Genomic DNA, 19,166 nt, shown 5'->3' with positions numbered 1-19,166 from the left:
GGATACAGAGCTGGGATTCGAACCCAAGCGCATGCCCACCTCTGCCCTCTGACGCCAGCTATCCATTCATTCATTCGACCAATCACTATCTCGGGGTGGGTTGTGTGCATTGAAGGGAGATTTTCAGGAAGATGCAGAGGCTCTGGCTTTGAGTTGGGCGCTCCCTGAAGTAGGGACAGCAGTTTGATGGAGGAGAGATGGGAGAAGGGCATTCCGGACCAAGGCTGTGGCTTGAAAGTCTGAGTGTGGTCAGAGACCAGTGGATACAGCTAAGGCTTAAAACCCCGCGAGAAGAGGAGGGACAATGACTACTGCCAATCTCCCAACATTTCCAGAGTAAACAGAATTCACAAAACAAAACCAATCGGTGGGACTGGAAGCTGCCACATGGCAAGATCCTGCCTAGAGATGTACTTCTCACAGGTGGTCCCTGCATTGACTTCATTAGTCACATCACGATGCCCGAAAGGGCAGTATGGCTGCCGCCTCTTGACCATTGCCTATGTACCAGATGCTTCTCGAAGCACTACAGACTTCACTGTATTTGACCCTCACGCAACCCTGTAGGGAAGTGCCCAATATTTTCTCTATTCTACACCCGAATTTTAATAAATAAAAACAGCCCAATTTTTTACAAAGGAGGAAACTGGGGCTCAGAGAATTCGAAACTTGTCCAGGATCGTACAGCCAGTATACGACCGCCCTGGACTTGGAAGCCAAGTGCACCCAAAGCCAGTGCTGCTATCACGACACTACATGACATGGTTCCCTGGGTCTCTGGATGCCAGCCATCAACAGGTGGAAGTGGAAATGCCCAGCTAGTTACTTTTGATTTGCCGGCACATTCCCTATCGTTATACTGATAATAACCCCACTCCCATCCCCACGCGGTTGTCTGGGTTTTTTTTTAATGAACCGTCTGGACGTGTGGGCATCCGCTTTGTTACTGCTCTCAGTTTTGAGTCTGGGCTTGACATTCTTTGTGCAGAAAACGTGTTTCATTTGTGCCATGAGCCAAGACAACGGCAAGACTATGTTGTAACCTCATGTAATCGACATCGGTCCTAAGTGTTATTTCAAAGCCAGGATGTTTTAAAGGTCAGAGAAAAGCCCTCTAGTCTGGGGCTCAAACTCAGTCTTGCCACCCCGTCCACTCCATTCTATCCTCTATTTTGCAGCCGCCATAGCAGGGCTGTTGGCAATGGGTTTGACTCAGAGCACAATCTCAGCCGGCCTTTATCTTTCAGAATTTCCGCCTGCTCCCCCACCACTATATTGGTTTCCCAGGGGCTTCAGTGGCCAACTTTGGCTCAGGTCATGATCTCATGGTTCGTGAGTTTGGGCCCCACATCGGGCTCTGTGCTGACAGCTCAGAGCCTGGAGCCTGCTTCAGATTCTGTCTCCCTCTCTCTCTGCCCCTCCCATGCTCATGCTCTCTCTCTCTCTCTCTCTCTCTCTCTCTCTCTCTTTCTCTCTCTCAAAAATAAATAAACATTAAAAAAAATTTTTTAAGTCTGAGAAATCTGGTTATATGCAATTTCTTGACATTGAATTCAAAATCTTCTTTCTGAACAGCTATAGGATGTTTTGATTCTATAATGCTTGATAATTGATGAAACAATGGACAAAGGCAACAATTTTTAACCTTGTCGTTAAGCCAATATATTACAAACAAAAGCTAAGGTACTAAAATTTGATGCTTGGTTTTTTTTTTTTTTTTTTTACCCATTTAAAAAATCAGAGCACATTCAAGGTTATTCTTATAATAATACCTCCTTCACGCATCTGCATTCTGATAAGCTTTTCTTAGTGGGAGAGAAAGGAGGTAAATTCTGTAGAACCCCTGAGCAGGTGAATATCATCCATCAAAAGTGATACAGCGTGGAATAAAAGTAGAGAGAGCAACTAACTGAAGACATCCATCCGCTTCTGTGCAGACACTTGGAAAGCACATCATTTTCCAACCCGGTAGTTTAAACGACAGCCAAGTTTTAAAGTGTGCCTTCAAAACAGGACAGGGACTGTTTTACTAGATGATCCTTATATTTTGATTTTAAGCCCAAACCCTCCAATTTCTACCCAATAAAACAGAAATCAGCACACACCTGTCGCCCACTATGTATTTACCCACCCTTAAAACCATGGAAGATCCACGAATAAGTCCCTGCCCTCAGGAAGTTTACCATGCCATGGTGGAGATGAGATATTCCATAAACAGGAATATTAATTGCCTATCCTAGAAGAACTCTCCTGTCCCCACGGCAGACATGACTAATCAGTTAAAGCATTATTTCCTGCTCTGCTCAGGGCTCTAGGAAGCGACTACAAATTAGTAGAAATTGGTATACGAGGGGAAAGCTATATGCTTTCCCTGACGCATAGTTATACAAAGATAACTAAGTATAAAAGGTAATCTTAAAGGGCCATATGTCTAGACTATGTGCTATATAAAAGACTATGGAAGACGTCCTTATCATTAGTGAGGCCAGAGAAGGCTTCCTGAAGGAGGGACAGTCAAGAATAACTCTGGATAGGAGAGGCAGGGGGAGTTCAAACAGACAGAGCAGAGCAGCGGGCACAGAGGGGTGCACACTCGAGGCATGGGGTATCTAGCAAACCATCGAAAGAGAAACACTGGGATTGGAGAAATGGATTTGCAAAGGAATGGTGAGGCCAGGTCATGAAGGGTCTCGAATACCCGGCAAAAGATTCCGAATCCTAGTTTATAAACAGTGGAGAGACTCGGGCAGCTTGTGAACAGGACAAGGACAGGAGCATTATTTTCAGTAACTCAGAGGAGCAGGGGCATGGGGGAGGGACCGGAGGCGAGAAGGCCAGCTCAGAGCCAGGTGAGAGGACGCGAGGGGCCGGGCCAGGGTATACCTGTCTCAAGGGAAAAATGAAAGCAGCATGCGGGACAAGTCCCCAAGGAGATTCCACAGTCCTCCCGGGTGGAGCCACGTGTAGGGACGAGGAGTCTAAGAGAGCTGCGGCAAGGGGAAGGTACCTCCATCACTGCCTCTCGGGTCTCCTTTCTTAAAAGGGCATCGTGCCTGAGCATCACTGAATATCCACAGCCGTGGAAGTGTTTAGGCAACAGGTTGACTCTCCTGTGCGACTTTTATGAGAGATGGCAAAGGACAGGGTGAGAGGGCTGCTTCTGACATTGCTCTCCCAGCGGTCATCTGGGCAGACTCCAAGCCGGGGAGTATCACCCACAGCCGTTAACTTTCAAACGGGATGCCAACCTATTGGCCCTCCCTCCGGTGTCCACATGGGCCCACATTCCAGCAGTCTACCAACGGTCACGAAAATATGATTGGACCGTGGAAGGTCAATGATATCAGATATTTGGCTCTAAGTTACTACACATGTCAAACAGTTTCTGCTCAGCTCGTTGCAAGCTTTTGGAAATGAGAAAAACAGCTGAACTTTCCTACCCACGGATGTGTCTGTTTGACCAAGCACGTCTCAGACGCCTCAAGATGCGCAGAGCACCCTGCTGGAGGGTGGACCAAAGGGAAACCCTGCTAGAGGCTGGACCAAATGGAAAACCTGCTAGAGTCTAGACCAAATGGAAAACCTGCTAGAGGCTGGACCAAAGGGAAACCACGCTAGAAGCTGGACCAAAGGGAAACCATGCTGGAGGCTGGACCCAACGGAAATCATGCTGGAGGCTGGCATTTATTGAGTACCCTATCAGTAAGGGTTTGGGCAGGAACAGAAGTCACGAACTAGGTCATCGAGGAGAGTGTGGGAGGTTAAGGAAAACACCTTGGGATGGAGAATATCCTGGAGCCAGGAGTAGCCGGGCATGAGGAGGGGAAGTTGGGAAATGGGGACGGGTTTGGGCAGGAATGGCAGGTAGGGGAGGAGGGTGCGGAGAATGGTCTGGATGCAAAGGGACGATTTCCAGCCCGGCACTTCAGTTCCGGGCACTGCCCTACCTGGATTATGTGATTTAATCCCCACAATCAGTGACAATGACACAGTTAACAGATGGCCACACTGAGGCACAGACAGGCGAGGTCACGAGCGTGCCATCCCACAGCAGGCCAGGGGCGGACTGGATCTGGAAGCCCAGCACTTCCTGTCCTCACTCATCTAGCATGTGACATCAAATATTTTACTAGAGTCATTTCAATGACAACTGAATTATTAATACCACTTGTTCATCCAAGAGTCATTTCGTGCACTGTTGTAACTCGTGCAGCACCCCCAAAGGCCGCCTGGGGGAGTTATAGGAGCTTGGTTTCCAGTGGTGGCCACAGTCAGAGTCACCATCCTCCTCTGTTCCCGAGGAGGCGGGGGGCCCCGATGTGACTCCGCCCGGGGACAACCTGTGCAGCTGTGTTCATTGCCCGGAGGTCACGCAGTGGCCCAGGGAACTGCAAACACAGCAGCGGCCTCAAACCCTGCCTTCCGGACACCAAGCCACAGGTTCAGCTCGCCGCGGCAAGTGCCCTGCCCGGTCCCCTCCGGTGGCCCTTAGAGGTAATGGATTTGAGGCGCTCCTTTCTTAGAGTCTCACGTTTCCCCGAAGTGAAGAATTCAGAAACACCACAGGGCAGGCAACTGCTGCCTTCGCCAGCTGCCGACTCGTCCGGCTCTTTTTCTTCTTCTTTTTTTTTTTTTTTTTTAGTTTTTTTAACGTTTATTTATTTTTGAGACAGAGAGAAACAGAGCATGAACAGGGGAGGGGCAGAGAGAGAGGGAGACACAGAATCTGAAACGGGCTCCAGGCTCTGAGCTGTCAGCACAGAGCCCGACGCGGGGCTCGAACTCATGGACTGTGAGATCATGACCTGAGCCGAAGTCGGACACCCAACCAACTGAGCCACCCAGGCGCCCCTCGTCCGGTCCTTCTTAACAACAATTGAAGGCCATCAATGATTCACTCTACCACTTGGCCCTCATCGGCCCCCTGCCGGCCTCGTGACGGCACTAAGGATCCGTCTGGCACCTTTGACCCTGTCGGGGCACATGGCCCTCACTCTCAACCTTCCCAATTTGATTCTGTGGTCCATCATTTCAACAACACCTTTTGGAGTCTAAAGACCCCCCCGCCCCCCGTCTTCCCGTCCTTCCCTGATGCCGTGTGGTAAAACCCCACCATTGATGAACTCGCTACAGCACGATGCCTGCCCCCAACAGTCCTGCACCTGGGGTGGTTCCATGAACAATTCCATGGTCAACAACCTCAAAATGGCTCCCGGCCCTGCCTGGCAATCCTACTGTTTCCCTAACTCCTGCCCCGAGCCCACATTTTGGAATCTCTCTGTTGCCTCGGGCTTCTTCTACAGACAAAAAGGAAGCCAAGAGAACGGAGATCCATTCACATAAACCCTGGCTGGACACATGCTGTGGCTTCCCTGTCCTGTTATGCCTTGGGAGGTGCACCCCTCGCTCTCACCCCTCCAAGACCAATCCTTCCTTCCGAGCCTTGCCCCCGTCCCCGTGCTATTTGCGGGAGCCCGACCTCAGCTATTTTCCATCTCTCTCTCCTCCTCTCTCTTGAATGCTCCCCTTTCTCTTTCAGCCTGCCCCTCCCCGCCCTGTTTTTAAATGCGCTCAACACTGCACTGACTTCTTGTCCCCTGATCAGCCACTGTCCTCCACCCTCTCTGCCCGCCAGGCGTCTCAAAAGAATCGCCTGTGCTTGGTACCCTCCTCATTTCCTCACTCTCCATCCGTGCAGCAAGCCACTCCCAAAGGGTCCCGTCAGCCACTGAAGGTCACTGTTAGCCCTCCGAGGTCACTGATGACCTTCACCCTCTGATTCCTATGGATTTTTTCAGTCTTATCTGACTTGACTTTCCAGTGGCAGGTTCTCAGTGGATGATTCCCTTCCTCTTAAAAAGCTTTTTCTCTTGTTCATCTTCTTCTTTTGACATTCCATTCTCCAGGCTCTCCTCCTTCCTTTCTGGCCACTTCTCTGGCTCGTGAAATGCTGATGTCCGTCAGGACTTCCCAGGCGCTTTTCCCCCTCATTCTGCTCTCTTCCTGGGTGGTCTCAACCATGCTCCTGGCTGTGATTGCTGCTTACGACAGACGACTCCCCCAGCACACATCTTCGGCTCCCCGGTATACCGTCACAGCCCACACTGTGAGGTCCGGGACGTGCCCAGCCACTGGCACCATGGACATCTCCATGCAGAAAGCACAAAGAGTCCTCGTGCTCTCCCTGCACAAAAGTGAGCTCGTGACTTCAAGCACCCATGACCTCATTTTTGTTGAGGGTTCCCTGTTTCGCTAATTGCTACCACCACCCAGTGGGGTAAGTGAAAACCTCAGGTGTCACCACGAACTCCTCCCTCTTCCTGAAACCCACACCCAACCGATAGGCAAAAGCCTGTCAGTCTATTTCCTAAACATCTGCCACCATCATAGCGGCCCCAAACCAACGTGGTTTTTCTCCAAGGCTTCCCTTGGTCTCTGTTTCCACTCTTCCCCATCTGGAAGGATGGTTTTCACAGCCCTAATATGGCCATTAGGCCATATTCACCTTACTGAAGATCTTTCCATAGCTTCCACTGCTCTTGGTATAAACATCCAAACAGTCCTGGTGGCCCAGAAGACCCTGGGTAGCCCCTGCCCTAGTCCTGACTGCCTCCTTCACTCTACTCCCTCCTGTGACCTTTACACTCTACCCACTTCGACCTTCATCCAGTCCCTCCTGAGTGGTATTTCTTCTTTCCACAGGGCCTTTGCACATGCCCCCATGCCTAGAAGACTTCAAATGTCATCCCCAACACCCTCACCTAGTAAAAAATACCACTAACTGTCACAGGGATATGCAAGACCGTTCATTTGGGGTATGCCGAAGAAAATAACAGAATTTCATCTCATAATTTATTTTTATTTCATTGTTTTGAAAGGTCCATCTTGTGCATGTTTTATTAGGCACATGATATGTTGGTAGAGTAACATATGTTTAAGTATATATATGCTTATAAAGAATTAAATATGCACGTATAACGTACACGCTCAAAATTTTTTTTTACTGAAAGGAGTCCAAAAATCTTGACGATCAGAGCAGTAATCAGCTCTCACTTCTTGGGAAGACTCCTGCCACCCTTGGCACGCCTAACACAGCTGTAGACAACTGGTGTGATGAACATCTCTACTGCTAGAATCCGAGCTACAGGTCAAGGACGTTGTCTGTCTGGTTCCTGCAGGGTCGTCCCCAGGGCTCAGTGCCTTATGTATAGTGAGTGATCCAGAGGTATGTTTAGAATGAATGAGTATCCTAGAAGTGGAATGTTCGTGCTCTCCTTCCCATCCTCACAGAAGCCTTTTCATGTCTCACATCTGGAATGTTTTTAACGGACTCTCTCTTTCCTACATGGTAAGCCTACACTCAAGTCACTGCTTTCGTAAACATAAATAAGAAAATGACTTGGAGATACTTAAAAATATACCCTGAGTAGCTCCAGGTGCTGAGTCTGTCGGGTGCTTTCAAAAGTCATCTCATTTAGTCTTGAATATGACCTTAGAGAACCTTACCACCATCCCTGCTTGTTGAGGAGAAAAGCGGGAATCAGGACGGTCGAGGTCATTGAGCCCAAAAAATGGTGGAGGAGGAATTCACATTCAGGTTTGGGGTCTATGCCTAATCGGCTCGCCTATTCTATCTCAGCAGCTTGCTCATAAAGTGAACATTTTGATCTGAAGAGGCAATTTCCTCTTTCAAGCGATCTCAAAAACCTGGATCGTTACGAAGCCCGCTAATTCCGGCGGCCATCCAGAATCAAATGCAAGTCTACCATGGAGCGGTTCTGCGGAGGTTCATTCCTTTCCGTTCTCTGTTTCCGCGTGTTTGGCGATGAGGCTGTCGAACAAAGGGCAGCTCAAGTCCACGGTGCTACTTAAAGGGTCCGTCCACTTGCAAGGTAAGAGCCGTGCTCGTTTCTCTTCATAATTTTTTTAGCAGCACGTCCAACACTGTGGTATATGATGCTTTTTCAAGTAAAAAGGCAGTCTTCGTGGGCATTGGCCCATTGGCTTCACAGCTGAAGGTTTTTAAAACTGTCTCCGATATTAGCCAAGAGAATGGAGACCATCCATCCATCCATCCATCCACCCATCCATCCATCCATCCATCCTCTGACTCAGGCAGCCATTCAACATTTCTCCTCACATCTCTGGCCATCTGCCAGTCCCTGCTCAGTTTTCTTTACAAAGAGGCAGTCCATCTTGGACTTAATGAATGGGGGGCAGGGAGCGGGGCGCCCACGAAAATACATCAAAGTACCCTGACGTCTACGCCAGACGGAGGGAGATTCAACTTCGCAAAATTCCCATAGGCTGCTCCTCCCCTTTGTATCCATTCATATTCGTATTCATGTATGCAACGACTAGCTATTTGACTCTAATCTGTTCACGGAAAACACGCTGGCCAGCCATTTTCAGAGAGCAATCACTCGTACTCTGTTAAATGAGACAAGTTTTAATGCATTCCAAATCCACCCAAAAACCTCAATCCACGTCCCAAAATACCACTGGAACACCCTTAAACACCATGTAAAAAAAAAAAATCTCTCAGGAATTTTCTATACTATAAATCAATGAAAACACCCTTCACTTAATTAGCACTCAGGAAACTCCTCGGTGGGAAGGTTTGCACGTGCGTGTAGCCAACTAACACAGTAGGGGACCAAGGCCCCTCCTCCTGGAATCGCACTGGCCCTGATAACGTGAATACATAAGGAAATGATATTGAAAGATAGTAAAATAGCACCTCGATTGGACTGGGTTTGTAGGACCCCCCAGGTACACGAGTGAAGCCGACTGGGGACCCATGAAGGGCTAAAGTTCCCGGGGGGGGGGGGGGAAAGGGTGGGGGAACATGACAGTGATCACAAGCAATGTATTTAAAGGGTGGGGCAGCAGGTGCAAACAGGCTAGTACAAGAAAGGAGCCAAGGGCTGCCACACCCAGCACCCCTCGCATAAGACTCATGAGCAACGAAATGTTTTTATAGGTGTGCCCTTGTAGGTTCACTGTAATGGCCATTCCACACAGAGAGGGCCAGGCGTCCACCAGCTGGGGATATCCGTATCACGGGACATTATTCAGCCACAAAAATAAGGTTCTGATACAGGTCACAACATGGATGAACCTTGAGCACATTATACGAAGTGAAAAAAGCCAGACACAAAAGGTCGCATGTTTGAACAATTCTAAATATGTCGGACGTCCCAAATAGGCGAATGCATGAAGACAGAAAGCAGATTGATGGTTGCCAGGGACTGGAGAAGAGAGAGAAATAGAGAGCGTGTCTGCTTAATGGGTGCAGAGTTTTCTTCAGGGGCGAGGAAGATGCTTTAGAGCTGGATGAAGGTGAGAACAACGTTGATAGTGTGATTTGTACTCTTTAAACTAGTTCGTGAATTTCACCTCTATTTTTTAAAAAAAAGCTTTGAAAACGACTGTAACGTTTCTATCACCAGCGCCCCTCACGTGGGCATTGATCACTGTTTGATACACGAATGAATAAATGAAAGAGTGAACCCTGGTCTCTAGTGCCCTGCTTGCCTCAGGCCACTCTCCAGCCTCTTTGTACATCAGGCCCCACCTTGCTCTCACTTTTCGGGCACCCTGACCTTTTGCTAGGTCCTCCTAAGCACTAAGTAAGGTTTCTGTCACAGGACCTTTGCACGGCTGCATCCCTCCGGAGCCCCTCACCTCCCTCCCCATTGCCCTGATTAACTTCCTTTCTAGTCCAGCTCTCAGCTTGGCCATTACTCTCTCCAGAAAAGCCTTCCCTGACCTTCCTGACTGGGTCAGTTCCACCTTACCCTCTCCTAGCACTAGAACTTTCTCTTCAGGTCACTTGCCACAACCACATCTTCATTTATCTGGGCTCTTCTTCTAACTCTGGTCTCCTTTACCACAACACAAATTTCATGAGGGATAAGAATGGGTCACTGTGTTGTTGAGGAGGGAGCAGCTACCACTGTATCCCCATCTCCAAGCACGGTACCTGGCACATAGTATGTGCTCAGTAAACATAATCAAGGGAGGGAGAGAAGGGTGGAGGCAAGAGGGAGGAATATATCCACCCTTTTCATCTGTTTTCCTTTAGAAACCTACAAACACCGGACAGCCTGGGCGGCTCAGTCAGTTGAGCGTCCGACTCTTGATTTCATCTCAGGTCACGATCTCACGGTTTGTGAGATCGAGCCCCGCATCCGTGTCTGTGCTGACACCACATTTCCTGCTTGGGATTCTCTCTCTCCCTCTCCCTCTCTTTTTCCCTCTCTCAAAATAAAGACAGAAACTTCAAAAGAAAAGAAATTTACTAAGACTTGATTTCTTAACAGATTGGCTACAAAGAGCCCTTTGTATGCAAGTGTATGTTGATTCTGACATGTCCCTATAGAATCCCTTTGTTCTTAAAACCTATCCCTGTGAAGCTATTCTCCTCCACCTCAAAGCGACGCTTCCCAGTGTTTGTTAGCAAGAAATCAGCTGTGGACATAGTGAATGCAGTAACACCGGGGAAGAAGTGAGAGACAAACTGTTAGCGGTCACTGGGAGACCGGAAGGTCAAATAGCGTGGATCGTCTATGGGATTCGGATTTCTCCTGCCGGTCTCCGACTCTGGGACGGCCAGTCACCCTTTATCTTGCCTCCTCTTTGCCTTCTGGCTCTGCTGCTTTCCCATCTGACCGGTCCCTCCCCTTCCTTCTGACTTTGCCTTACACCCCTCCGATTTCTCATTTGGGTGTTTCTTCCATGGGGTTCTGATGGCCTGTCTATTCCCCTTCTTACGACCCAGGTACTCGATGGTAACCGGGGCCAGTGTCTGAAAACCTGAAAATGTCTAAAGATACAGCAATCTTCACTCCTGGAGTTAAGGCGAAGAGAAGAGCCGGGCACCTGAATTATTTATACGCTCCGGCAGAGGAGAAATGAGGAAGGGAGGGGGATGGGATGGTCTGGGACCTGACCCCAGGGAAGGGATTGGGGACAGAGACCTAGGGTCCACATCGTATCAGGAGGGGCCTGGTGTCTCCTGTGGCTGTGTGCTCATCTCTCTCAAATAATCTATGCTAATTTCTTGATGAAAGATTCATCCTGTCTTCCATGTTGCTAAGCAACCAGCCCAAACATGTTTACTGTGTAAATCTCTCTGGAGGGCCCTGGGCTGCACCCAGTGCCTGAAGCGTGATGGACGCAAGAGGAGACAAAGCCGCCCAAGGCTCGGGGAAAGGTTTCTCAAGCTGACCTGCAAAAAATGTGTATTTTTGACACTTTTATGCCATATCTGGGGAAACACAGTGGCCCAAGTATAACTGTGACTAGCCCTTTTCTGCTAATCTCCAGCCTACTGCTCAAAAGTGTGGGCTCAGGGGCCAGGCTTCCTAAATTTGATTCCCAACTCTGCCACCAAGTGTGACTTCAGAGTGCTGTGTTGTTTTTCCCATCTGTAAAATGGAAAGAATACTGACGCATATTTCACAGGGCTACGGTGAGGACAAAATTAACATGACTCAAGACGGCCCGGCACGCACCCAAAGAGCCCGCAAAACGTTGGTTATGCCATCATTAGTGCTTATTCCTCTAGGGAGATGCTTCTAAGTTTTTTGTCTGTGTATTTACACGAATTGGAGAGTCTGCCAGACAGGAGATCAGCTGAGAAACGAATCCTTTAAAAGGGTAAAAATGCATGGGGGGCAGACCGTGGAGCGGCCCGGAATCACACCAGTTCGTGGGGCCTCTTCTGACCACCGAGGCACAGGGGAGACCTTGCCAAGGCAGCGAGCCGGAACAGGAGAAAGCTCTTTGGGCTGAAGGTGGGGGTGCCCCTCCCCCAGGGCTTCCCAAGCCCCTGCACCTGCCTATCACGACAGAAGCGTAACACGATTCATGGCGATTTGCTGGCTGGCTTCGTTGTCTGTCTCCTCACTTAGCAGGAAGAGCACACACCCGTCTCCTCCTTGCTGTATCCCAGGGCCTAGCGTGTGCTCATTAACTTTTAATGAATGAACTTATTAGCTAATGAATGCAGCATATGGGTTCTGGTTCATCCTCGCTCTCAATAATTATGAATTTAGATTCGGGATCTGAGAGGACTTGCTCCAGTGGTCTAAGGAAGAGGAGGGCAAGGCAGGACGGGTGACACGGCCACACCGATGGTCTCGAGGCCCCAGTCCCAAGAAGGAGGCAGCCACAGGAGTAACAGTAGAAAACAGACGGGGCCAGGGAGGTAGTATCTGATGGATCCCAAGAAAAGGAGGGCCATGCCTCTTGTTCACAGCCTGGAAGTCCTCCTGGTGATGAAAATTGTGACTTGATACTAAATTGATGTTTACAAACTGTGTATGACAACATGAAAACTTTTAACGACAACTTTACCAGAGTGTAACCATACAAAGAAAAGTGCATAAATCAGAAAAGGAGTGGGGCGCCTGGGTGGCTCAGTCAGTTAAGTGTCAGACTTCAGCTCACGTTATGACCTTGTGTTCACGAGTTCAATCCCCACGTCGGGCTCTGTGCTGACAGCTCAGAGCCTGGAGCCTGCTTCGGACTCTGTGTCTCCCTCTCTCTCTCTCTGCCCCTCCCCCACACATGCTCACTCTCTCTCTCTCTCTCAAAAATAAATAAACATTAAAAAATTGTTTTAAAGAATGCAACAAGGCAAGCACCATGTGGGGAGCAAAATCAGACACTAAAACCAAAGTTTTCTAAAAACAGGACCCCAACTCCTGCTAAGTGACAGGTGTCAGGGGTTCTGAGCTGTGGTAGAAGGCACTTCTCCCTGCTCACTCTTTATTACTTAGGTTAGCCAAAAACAGGGTTTCTTCTGAAGGGACCCAGAAGTAAGGGGAGTGAAAGCCTGTGCAGACCAGCGTGAGGAGGAAACTCAGGGGGAGGGAACCAAGGGGTCTGGCCACCTTTCACTGAGTAGATTCTGAAGCAGCGGTGAAGGGAAGACACGCACACGCACACACACGCACACACACGCACACACACGCACACACACACACACACCTGTTCTGCTCGCCGCTCTGTCTCCTCACGCAAGCTGCCGGGTCACTGCATAATCACCAACCTTCGGAAGCTGGGCTGACAACCGTGAGGGAGGTCCCCGGGTGACCCTGCCAGACCACGAGCGGACAATGTAGTGAGACTGAACCTCCTGCGTCCCCCAAAGGACTGCACCCGGGGGGAAGGGGAGGGATTGTCTCAGGAGGCAGGACAAAGGGTCCAGAGTGTGTATTTTGGAAAAGCGAAGAAGAACTATGAATTGAAGCCAGCTGGAGGCATGAAAGGTGATGACTGAGGGTTTCTGCCCTCTCTCTCCTCCCACTTAGCAGAGATTCGGGGCCTTTTTTGTTCCATGGATTCCTTCAGCTCTCCAGAGAGGCCCCGTGGACACTTCCTCAGAATGTGTGCAAATAAAAGACATCGGACCACAGAGGAACGTCTAATCACATCGGCTCGTGAAATGGCTGTACGGGTGCCTCTTTGTCCACTCGTTCCCGAACGGGATCTGGCAGGGGGTTTAATAAGCACCATGATCTAGACCTGGCGATAAATGCACATGATACTACAGGTGTACTTGCCTTGAAACTACCTGTGATTTCCCTCGGGGACCAAGTCACAGATGTCGTTGACACTCCTATAGAGTGTTGCCAATATTCCTACTAAGGGGAGATGCTACGTGTCCGTCACCGAGGTTAGTGAAAAGAAAGATGTACTTTTTGCCCTGTCCGAGACCATGAACCTCTGAAAGTCTCTCCACAGACCCCGTGGGGAGGTCTGGGGAACCTAAGGTTAAGAACCCCCAGGGGAAACATCCAAGTTCTTCTCAAAATCACTACAAACTTTGGGGCGCCTGGGTGGCTCGGTTGGTTAAGCGTCCGACTTCGGCTCAGGTCATGATCTCGCGGTCCGTGAGTTCGAGCCCCGCGTCGGGCTCTGGGCTGACCGCTCAGAGCCTGCAGCCTGTTTCAGATTCTGTGTCTCCCTCTCTCTCTGCCCCTCCCCTGTTCATGCTCTGTATTTCTCTGTCTCAAAAATAAATAAACGTTAAAATCACTACAAACTTCAACTTCATCCAACCATTCGGGGCCCGACTGTCCAAGAGACTTTTCCGGCAACCACAACCAGTGACTTACAGAGTCACGGGCAGTCCCTCCGCATCCTACAGACATCCGGTTCCGTGTATGGGCGTCTGGAGCCCGGTTCCCCAGCCCTGCGCCCTCCTTTCAGAGAACGCCTTTCGAGAGCCTTCCCCAACTCCGCCCCTCCTTGTCAACCTGTGCCTCTTTCATCACCCCGCTGTCACCTGTCACCCCTCACACCACCTCCTTCACTTATTTTGAAATGTCAATTGTGTCGTGTTTTCTCTGTTTACTCTATCTGGGTCAGTGCTGAATCTGAGCACAACGGCAGCCAAACCAATGTCGTGAGATGCCTCCTGCACCACATCCGGCTTGCCCAAATCCTTGTCACCGAGGGAACCAGATGAGGGAATGTGGAGGAAGGGGTCTCGTGTGTCAGTAAATGTTTACTGTGCCCCTACAGAGCGAGCGCAGGGTTACAAAGGCATGGTGCATATGCACTCACATGTGCAGAAATGACTCAAGCGAGAGTCCCAAGTCGCTGGACACGGCGACATCTTTATTTGTCCACCGTTTCTTACTGGACACCTAGTCGGTTCTAGCCACTGAGCAGGTGCTGGGAATAAATAACATACAAGTAAGTGGGTATTGGGGCGCCTGGGTGGCTTGGTCGGTTAAGCGGCCGACTTTGGCTCAGGTCATGATCTCACGGTCCGTGAGTTCGAGCCCCGCGTCGGGCTCTGTGCTGACCGCTCAGAGCCTGGAGCCTGTTTCAGATTCTGTGTCTCCTCTCTCTCTGCCCCTCCCCTGTTCATGCTCTGTGTCTCTCTGTCTATAAAATAAATAAACGTTAAAAAAAATTAAAAAAAAAAAGTAAGCGGGTATGAAAGATCACACCCAGTTATAACAAGAGCTACGAAAGAATTGGAAGGAACAATAGGGAAGAAGGTAATAGGGGGGAGGTACTCTGTTACATGTGGCAGGAGATAAAATCCTCCCGAGAAGGTGAAATTTAAACAGAAAGAAGCCTGGGGGCGCCTGGGTGGCTCAGTCGGTTGAGTGTCTGATTTTGGCTCAGGTCATGATCTCACGGGCTGTGAGTTCGAGCCCCGCATTGGGCTCTGTGCTGACAGCTCAGAGCCTGGAGCCTGCTTCTGATTCTGTGTCTCCCTCTCTCTCTGCCCCTTCCCTGCTTGCTTTCTCTCTCTCTCAAAAATAATGAACAATAAAAAAAAAATTTTAAACAGAAAGAAGCCTGAGGGATGGGGAGGAGCTCTGTGTGAAAAGCCAGAGGAAAATGGCCATGGGGGCTGGGGGCGGGGGGTCTTTAAGAAGGATTGGAAATCCAGGGAGGGTGAGATTTCAGATGATTGGGAGAAGGGCATGAACCTTGGCCTGGAGAGGGAGACACCTGCCAGGTCAAGCACGTGAGGGAGTGGAGTGGCTAAAAGCACGGATTCCAGAAGCAGAGCAGCTTGGCTAGCATCCACCCAGCTCTAAAACTTCTCTAGCTGTGCGGCCACGGGCAAGTCACTCAGCCTCTCTGAGCCTTAGCTTCCTCATCTTTAAGTAGGGATCATCAAATACGTCCTTCATTGAGTTGTTCAATGCGTTAAGAATAGAGCACTTAGCACGGTGCCTGACACAGAGCACATGTCATGTAATGGTTTGCTATGACTTGTTCCATGCTCATTGAGAAGCTGTGGGGGGGATTTGAGCCAAGGAGACGGTTGTCTTTAACAGGTTCTTGGCCATTGTATGGGCTACTGGTCATGACTAAAACAGAGTTGGAAGGGATCCCAAATGTCATTTACACCCGGTCCTTCTCCAGTGCTTTTCTCTGGGGAGGGGGGGCGGGGAGGGACAGCGTCTGAAGAGCCACCTCTGTGACAGGCAGAATGGTCTTCCCCTAACGCTGGGTGGGAGAGAAGTTTGAGAGGCAGCCGGCTACAACTTCTGGAGGGTTCCCCCACCCCCTCAACTCCCAGTGGGCGGAGAGCCCACTACTCCCACTTCAGATGGTTCTGGGTCTCATGTCTCGATGCCCAGCTGGCTCCCTTTCCTGCCAGTGTCAATGTCACTTTTCTTGGATTGTAAGTGCCTCAAGGACAGCAGCCATTTCCTTCCATTCTCACTAGCCGGTGACTGACACAAGGCCCCCGAGCAAGCGCTGAGTCTCAGAGCTTTTGAATAATTGATTGGAAGAAGGAAGGTGGAATCATAGCATTCTTGTGCCTCTCCCAGACCTCCAAGCTCTATGAAGAATCTAGAGGGCCTTGGGAAGTCATCGAGACAAGCCCCTGACCCAGGGCCAGCCTTCCTCAAACACCCTAGCAGGACTTTCTCTGGTTCTCTCCAGAGGGCATTTTGCACTCCCCACCACGGGGAATGCTTCCTGGAGTGCACAGCCCCTCCGGGGCTCCTTCCAAACCTCTTCCCTAGACCCCCTGGGTCACACTGTACAATGGGGACACCACCCACTTCCTGCCCAAAGGGCTCTGTGTACAAGCCAATGCATGGGATAAAGCCCTCCTGGGTCCAGGGCCATCATCGGAGCTATCCTAGGGGAGGGCACAGCAAAGCCCCCCTGGCTGGCTGGCTGGCTGGAGCTGAGGGCTGCTGCGAGGGGGCCCCTCCAGATTCACCAGCCTCTCCCCAGACCCCAGGCACCCCCCGCCGACTCCCACGGGTCCAGCAACCACCTCCCCTCTCGGTTCTCCCGTGGCTTTCCCCCTTCTCAGCTAAGCCGGTGCTTTTCCTACACCGGACACCCCCCGCCCCCCCCACACACACACTTCTCTCTCGGGTCCCCATTTCTCCCCCCCCCCCCCCCAATTCTGCAAGCTTCTAACCCTCCAGCCCCCTCCCGCGGTTTCCTCCCAGCCGCTCCACTGTCCTCTCGGCCCCTGTTCCTACCCAAGTCCCCTTCCCATTCCGTCCCCACCCCTCCCCTTTAGCGCTAGGCTCCCCATTCCTCTCGCGCCCCCACCCAGCCTGCCTCCCCTAACTATTCTCTCCGACCCTTCCCCCCACCCCGCGCCCAAGCCTTCCGGACCCCTAGCCGGGTGCTCCAGCACGTCCTCCGCCCTCCTCCCCGCCACGCTCGGTGGCGCAAAGAAGGCGACCGCTCCCCCCCCTCCCCAACCCGTTCCCCCGCGGCTGCGGCCGCCGAGACCCCGCCGCGCCCGGGAGAGGCCGAGGCGCCGCCCCCGCTCACCTGTTGTGCGGACCGGAGCACGCCGGGTCTCGCCTTCTCCGGATCCGGGTCCCGCTCCCGCTGCAGCCCCTTCTTGGGATGCATGTGCCGGCACAGGCAGGTGACCCCGCACAGCGCGAGGATGCTGGTGGCCGTGCCCAGCGTGGCGCCCAGCGCGATCACGGGCACCGACAGCACCATGGTGCCCGCGTCCCCGCCGCCGCCGCCGCCACCGCGGCCGCCGCGCACCTACCCCGGCCGGGCCCGCCGCCCGCCGCCGCCCGGCCGCTCCTGGGATCGGGGCGCGCCGGCTGCTCTCCCCGCCGCCGGAGGTGGTTGGGAGGGGGGGGCGGGGGGCGGGGAGGGGGGACGGCTGCGAGGACGTCAGAGGAGGAGGCCGGCCCGGAGCAGGCTGGTGCGCCCGCACTCAGCTCCACGTCAACCCGCACCCCCTCCCGCCGGCACGTGACCGGACCCCCACCCCAACCGCAGCCCAGCGTCCAGAGGGATGCGAGCTTAGGGTTGTGCCAGGCCAGTCTTCACGCTTTCTGTTGGCGGACACTTGCCCCGATAAGGGCGGGAGCTCGCTGAGGCCACACCGTGTGAGCTGGCGAACCAGGGCTCCATCTGGGTGCAGATTCTGCCAGACTACCAGCCCTTCCTTCCCCACCTTCTCTGGCCCAGCAGGCTGTGAACTTGGGTCCTCCAGGAGGTTTTCAAACACACAAAGCTGGAGACTTCCGGTCTGCCGAATTTGCCAGGTGTTGGCTCTGCCGTGAGGGTGAGGGGCAGGCGACAGGAAGAAGGGAATTGGTCTCTGTCTGGCGTGGAGACTGCACCCGTGTCCTGGCGAAGGGGACCGCCACAATTCTGCTGCTTTCCGCATCTCCTTTAGGGTTCTCTATGACCTCATCTGAGCAGCGGATCTCCGCTTACAGATGAGGAAGCTGTGGCTGGCAGGGGATGGGGGGCAGCTAGAAAAATCCGGTCATCCTGAGCCCAGACTCAGGCTGGCAGATTCCAAGTCCATGTGTCACACTCAGAGAAAGAACTTATCTTGGATGAACAAAGACTGTCACCTGCAGTAGCCAGGAGCCCACAGCTGGCCCGGAGAGGGGGGAATAAAAGCACTGTGCTTGGAGTGAAGGGAAATTAGAATTCCAGGCATGAGGAAGCCCGTCTTAGAGCAGAAAACAACGGTTTTCAGTGCGTTGCACCGTGTGGAGTGTTTCATTGAATTCAGCAGGCGTTTGCCGTGTCTGCAGTTCTCTACGCGTGCTGGGCACGTGTGACAAGGAGTGGGGACGATTTCGTCCACAACCGGGCTTTCAAATTCCCGTGACGCCGATGACTCCTAAATCTGTGATGGCTCTGGCCAGGCCTTCTGTGCTGACCTGCAGAAGTGACCACCACCTGGTGCGTGGCTTAGCTCCCCCGTGTAACAAACCGCCCATGACTCAGTGGTTGCTTCTCATGATCTTGCAGGTTGCCTGGGCTCAGCTGGGTGTATTTCCCGCTCCAAGGGATGTCTCCCGCGACTGCACTCGGCTGGGCTGGGCCGTGCAAGGTGGCATACCACATGACACTGGCTGCCACGGGGGGCACAGCTGGCTGTCCACCAGGGGGGTGCCCTTTGGTTCTCCCCCACGTGGCTGGAGCTGCACGGCAGCCAGGTTCCAAGAGGAAGGAAGCGGGAGCGGCCACTTCTCTTTAGGCCTGGCTTCAGAAGTTCTAGAACGTTGCTTCTTTGGTCAAGCAATAGTCTCCCTCTAATTCTTTCCCTACAAGGTATTAGAAAGGATGTTTCTGAAATGCAGCGCTGATCCTGTCGCTCACATGCATAAAAGCCTTCAGAGTTTCTCCAGGGATGAACCCAAAGACTCCAGTTAGATCCA

At 51.8% G+C, this 19,166-nt stretch overlaps 1 protein-coding gene across 1 annotated transcript in view; it reads right to left on the bottom strand.

Annotated features, from left to right (window-relative positions):
* Positions 1-17,620, bottom strand: part of SYT13 (synaptotagmin 13) — a 42,443-nt gene extending 24,823 nt beyond the window's left edge. Inside the window, exon 1 of the mRNA XM_019470195.2 lies at positions 17,293-17,620. Coding sequence (XP_019325740.1) covers positions 17,293-17,472 — 180 coding nt within the window. The 5' untranslated portion in view covers positions 17,473-17,620. The remainder of the gene's footprint in view (positions 1-17,292) is intronic.
* Positions 17,621-19,166: the final 1,546 nt, after the last annotated feature.

The sequence above is a fragment of the Panthera pardus genome, unplaced genomic scaffold (genome assembly GCF_024362965.1).
Source record: "Panthera pardus isolate Hobbes unplaced genomic scaffold, ASM2436296v1 HiC_scaffold_12, whole genome shotgun sequence".
Taxonomy (NCBI): Eukaryota; Metazoa; Chordata; class Mammalia; order Carnivora; family Felidae; genus Panthera; species Panthera pardus.
The sequence above is the reverse complement of the archived record's forward strand: the minus strand, read 5'-3'. Positions and strand labels throughout refer to the sequence as shown.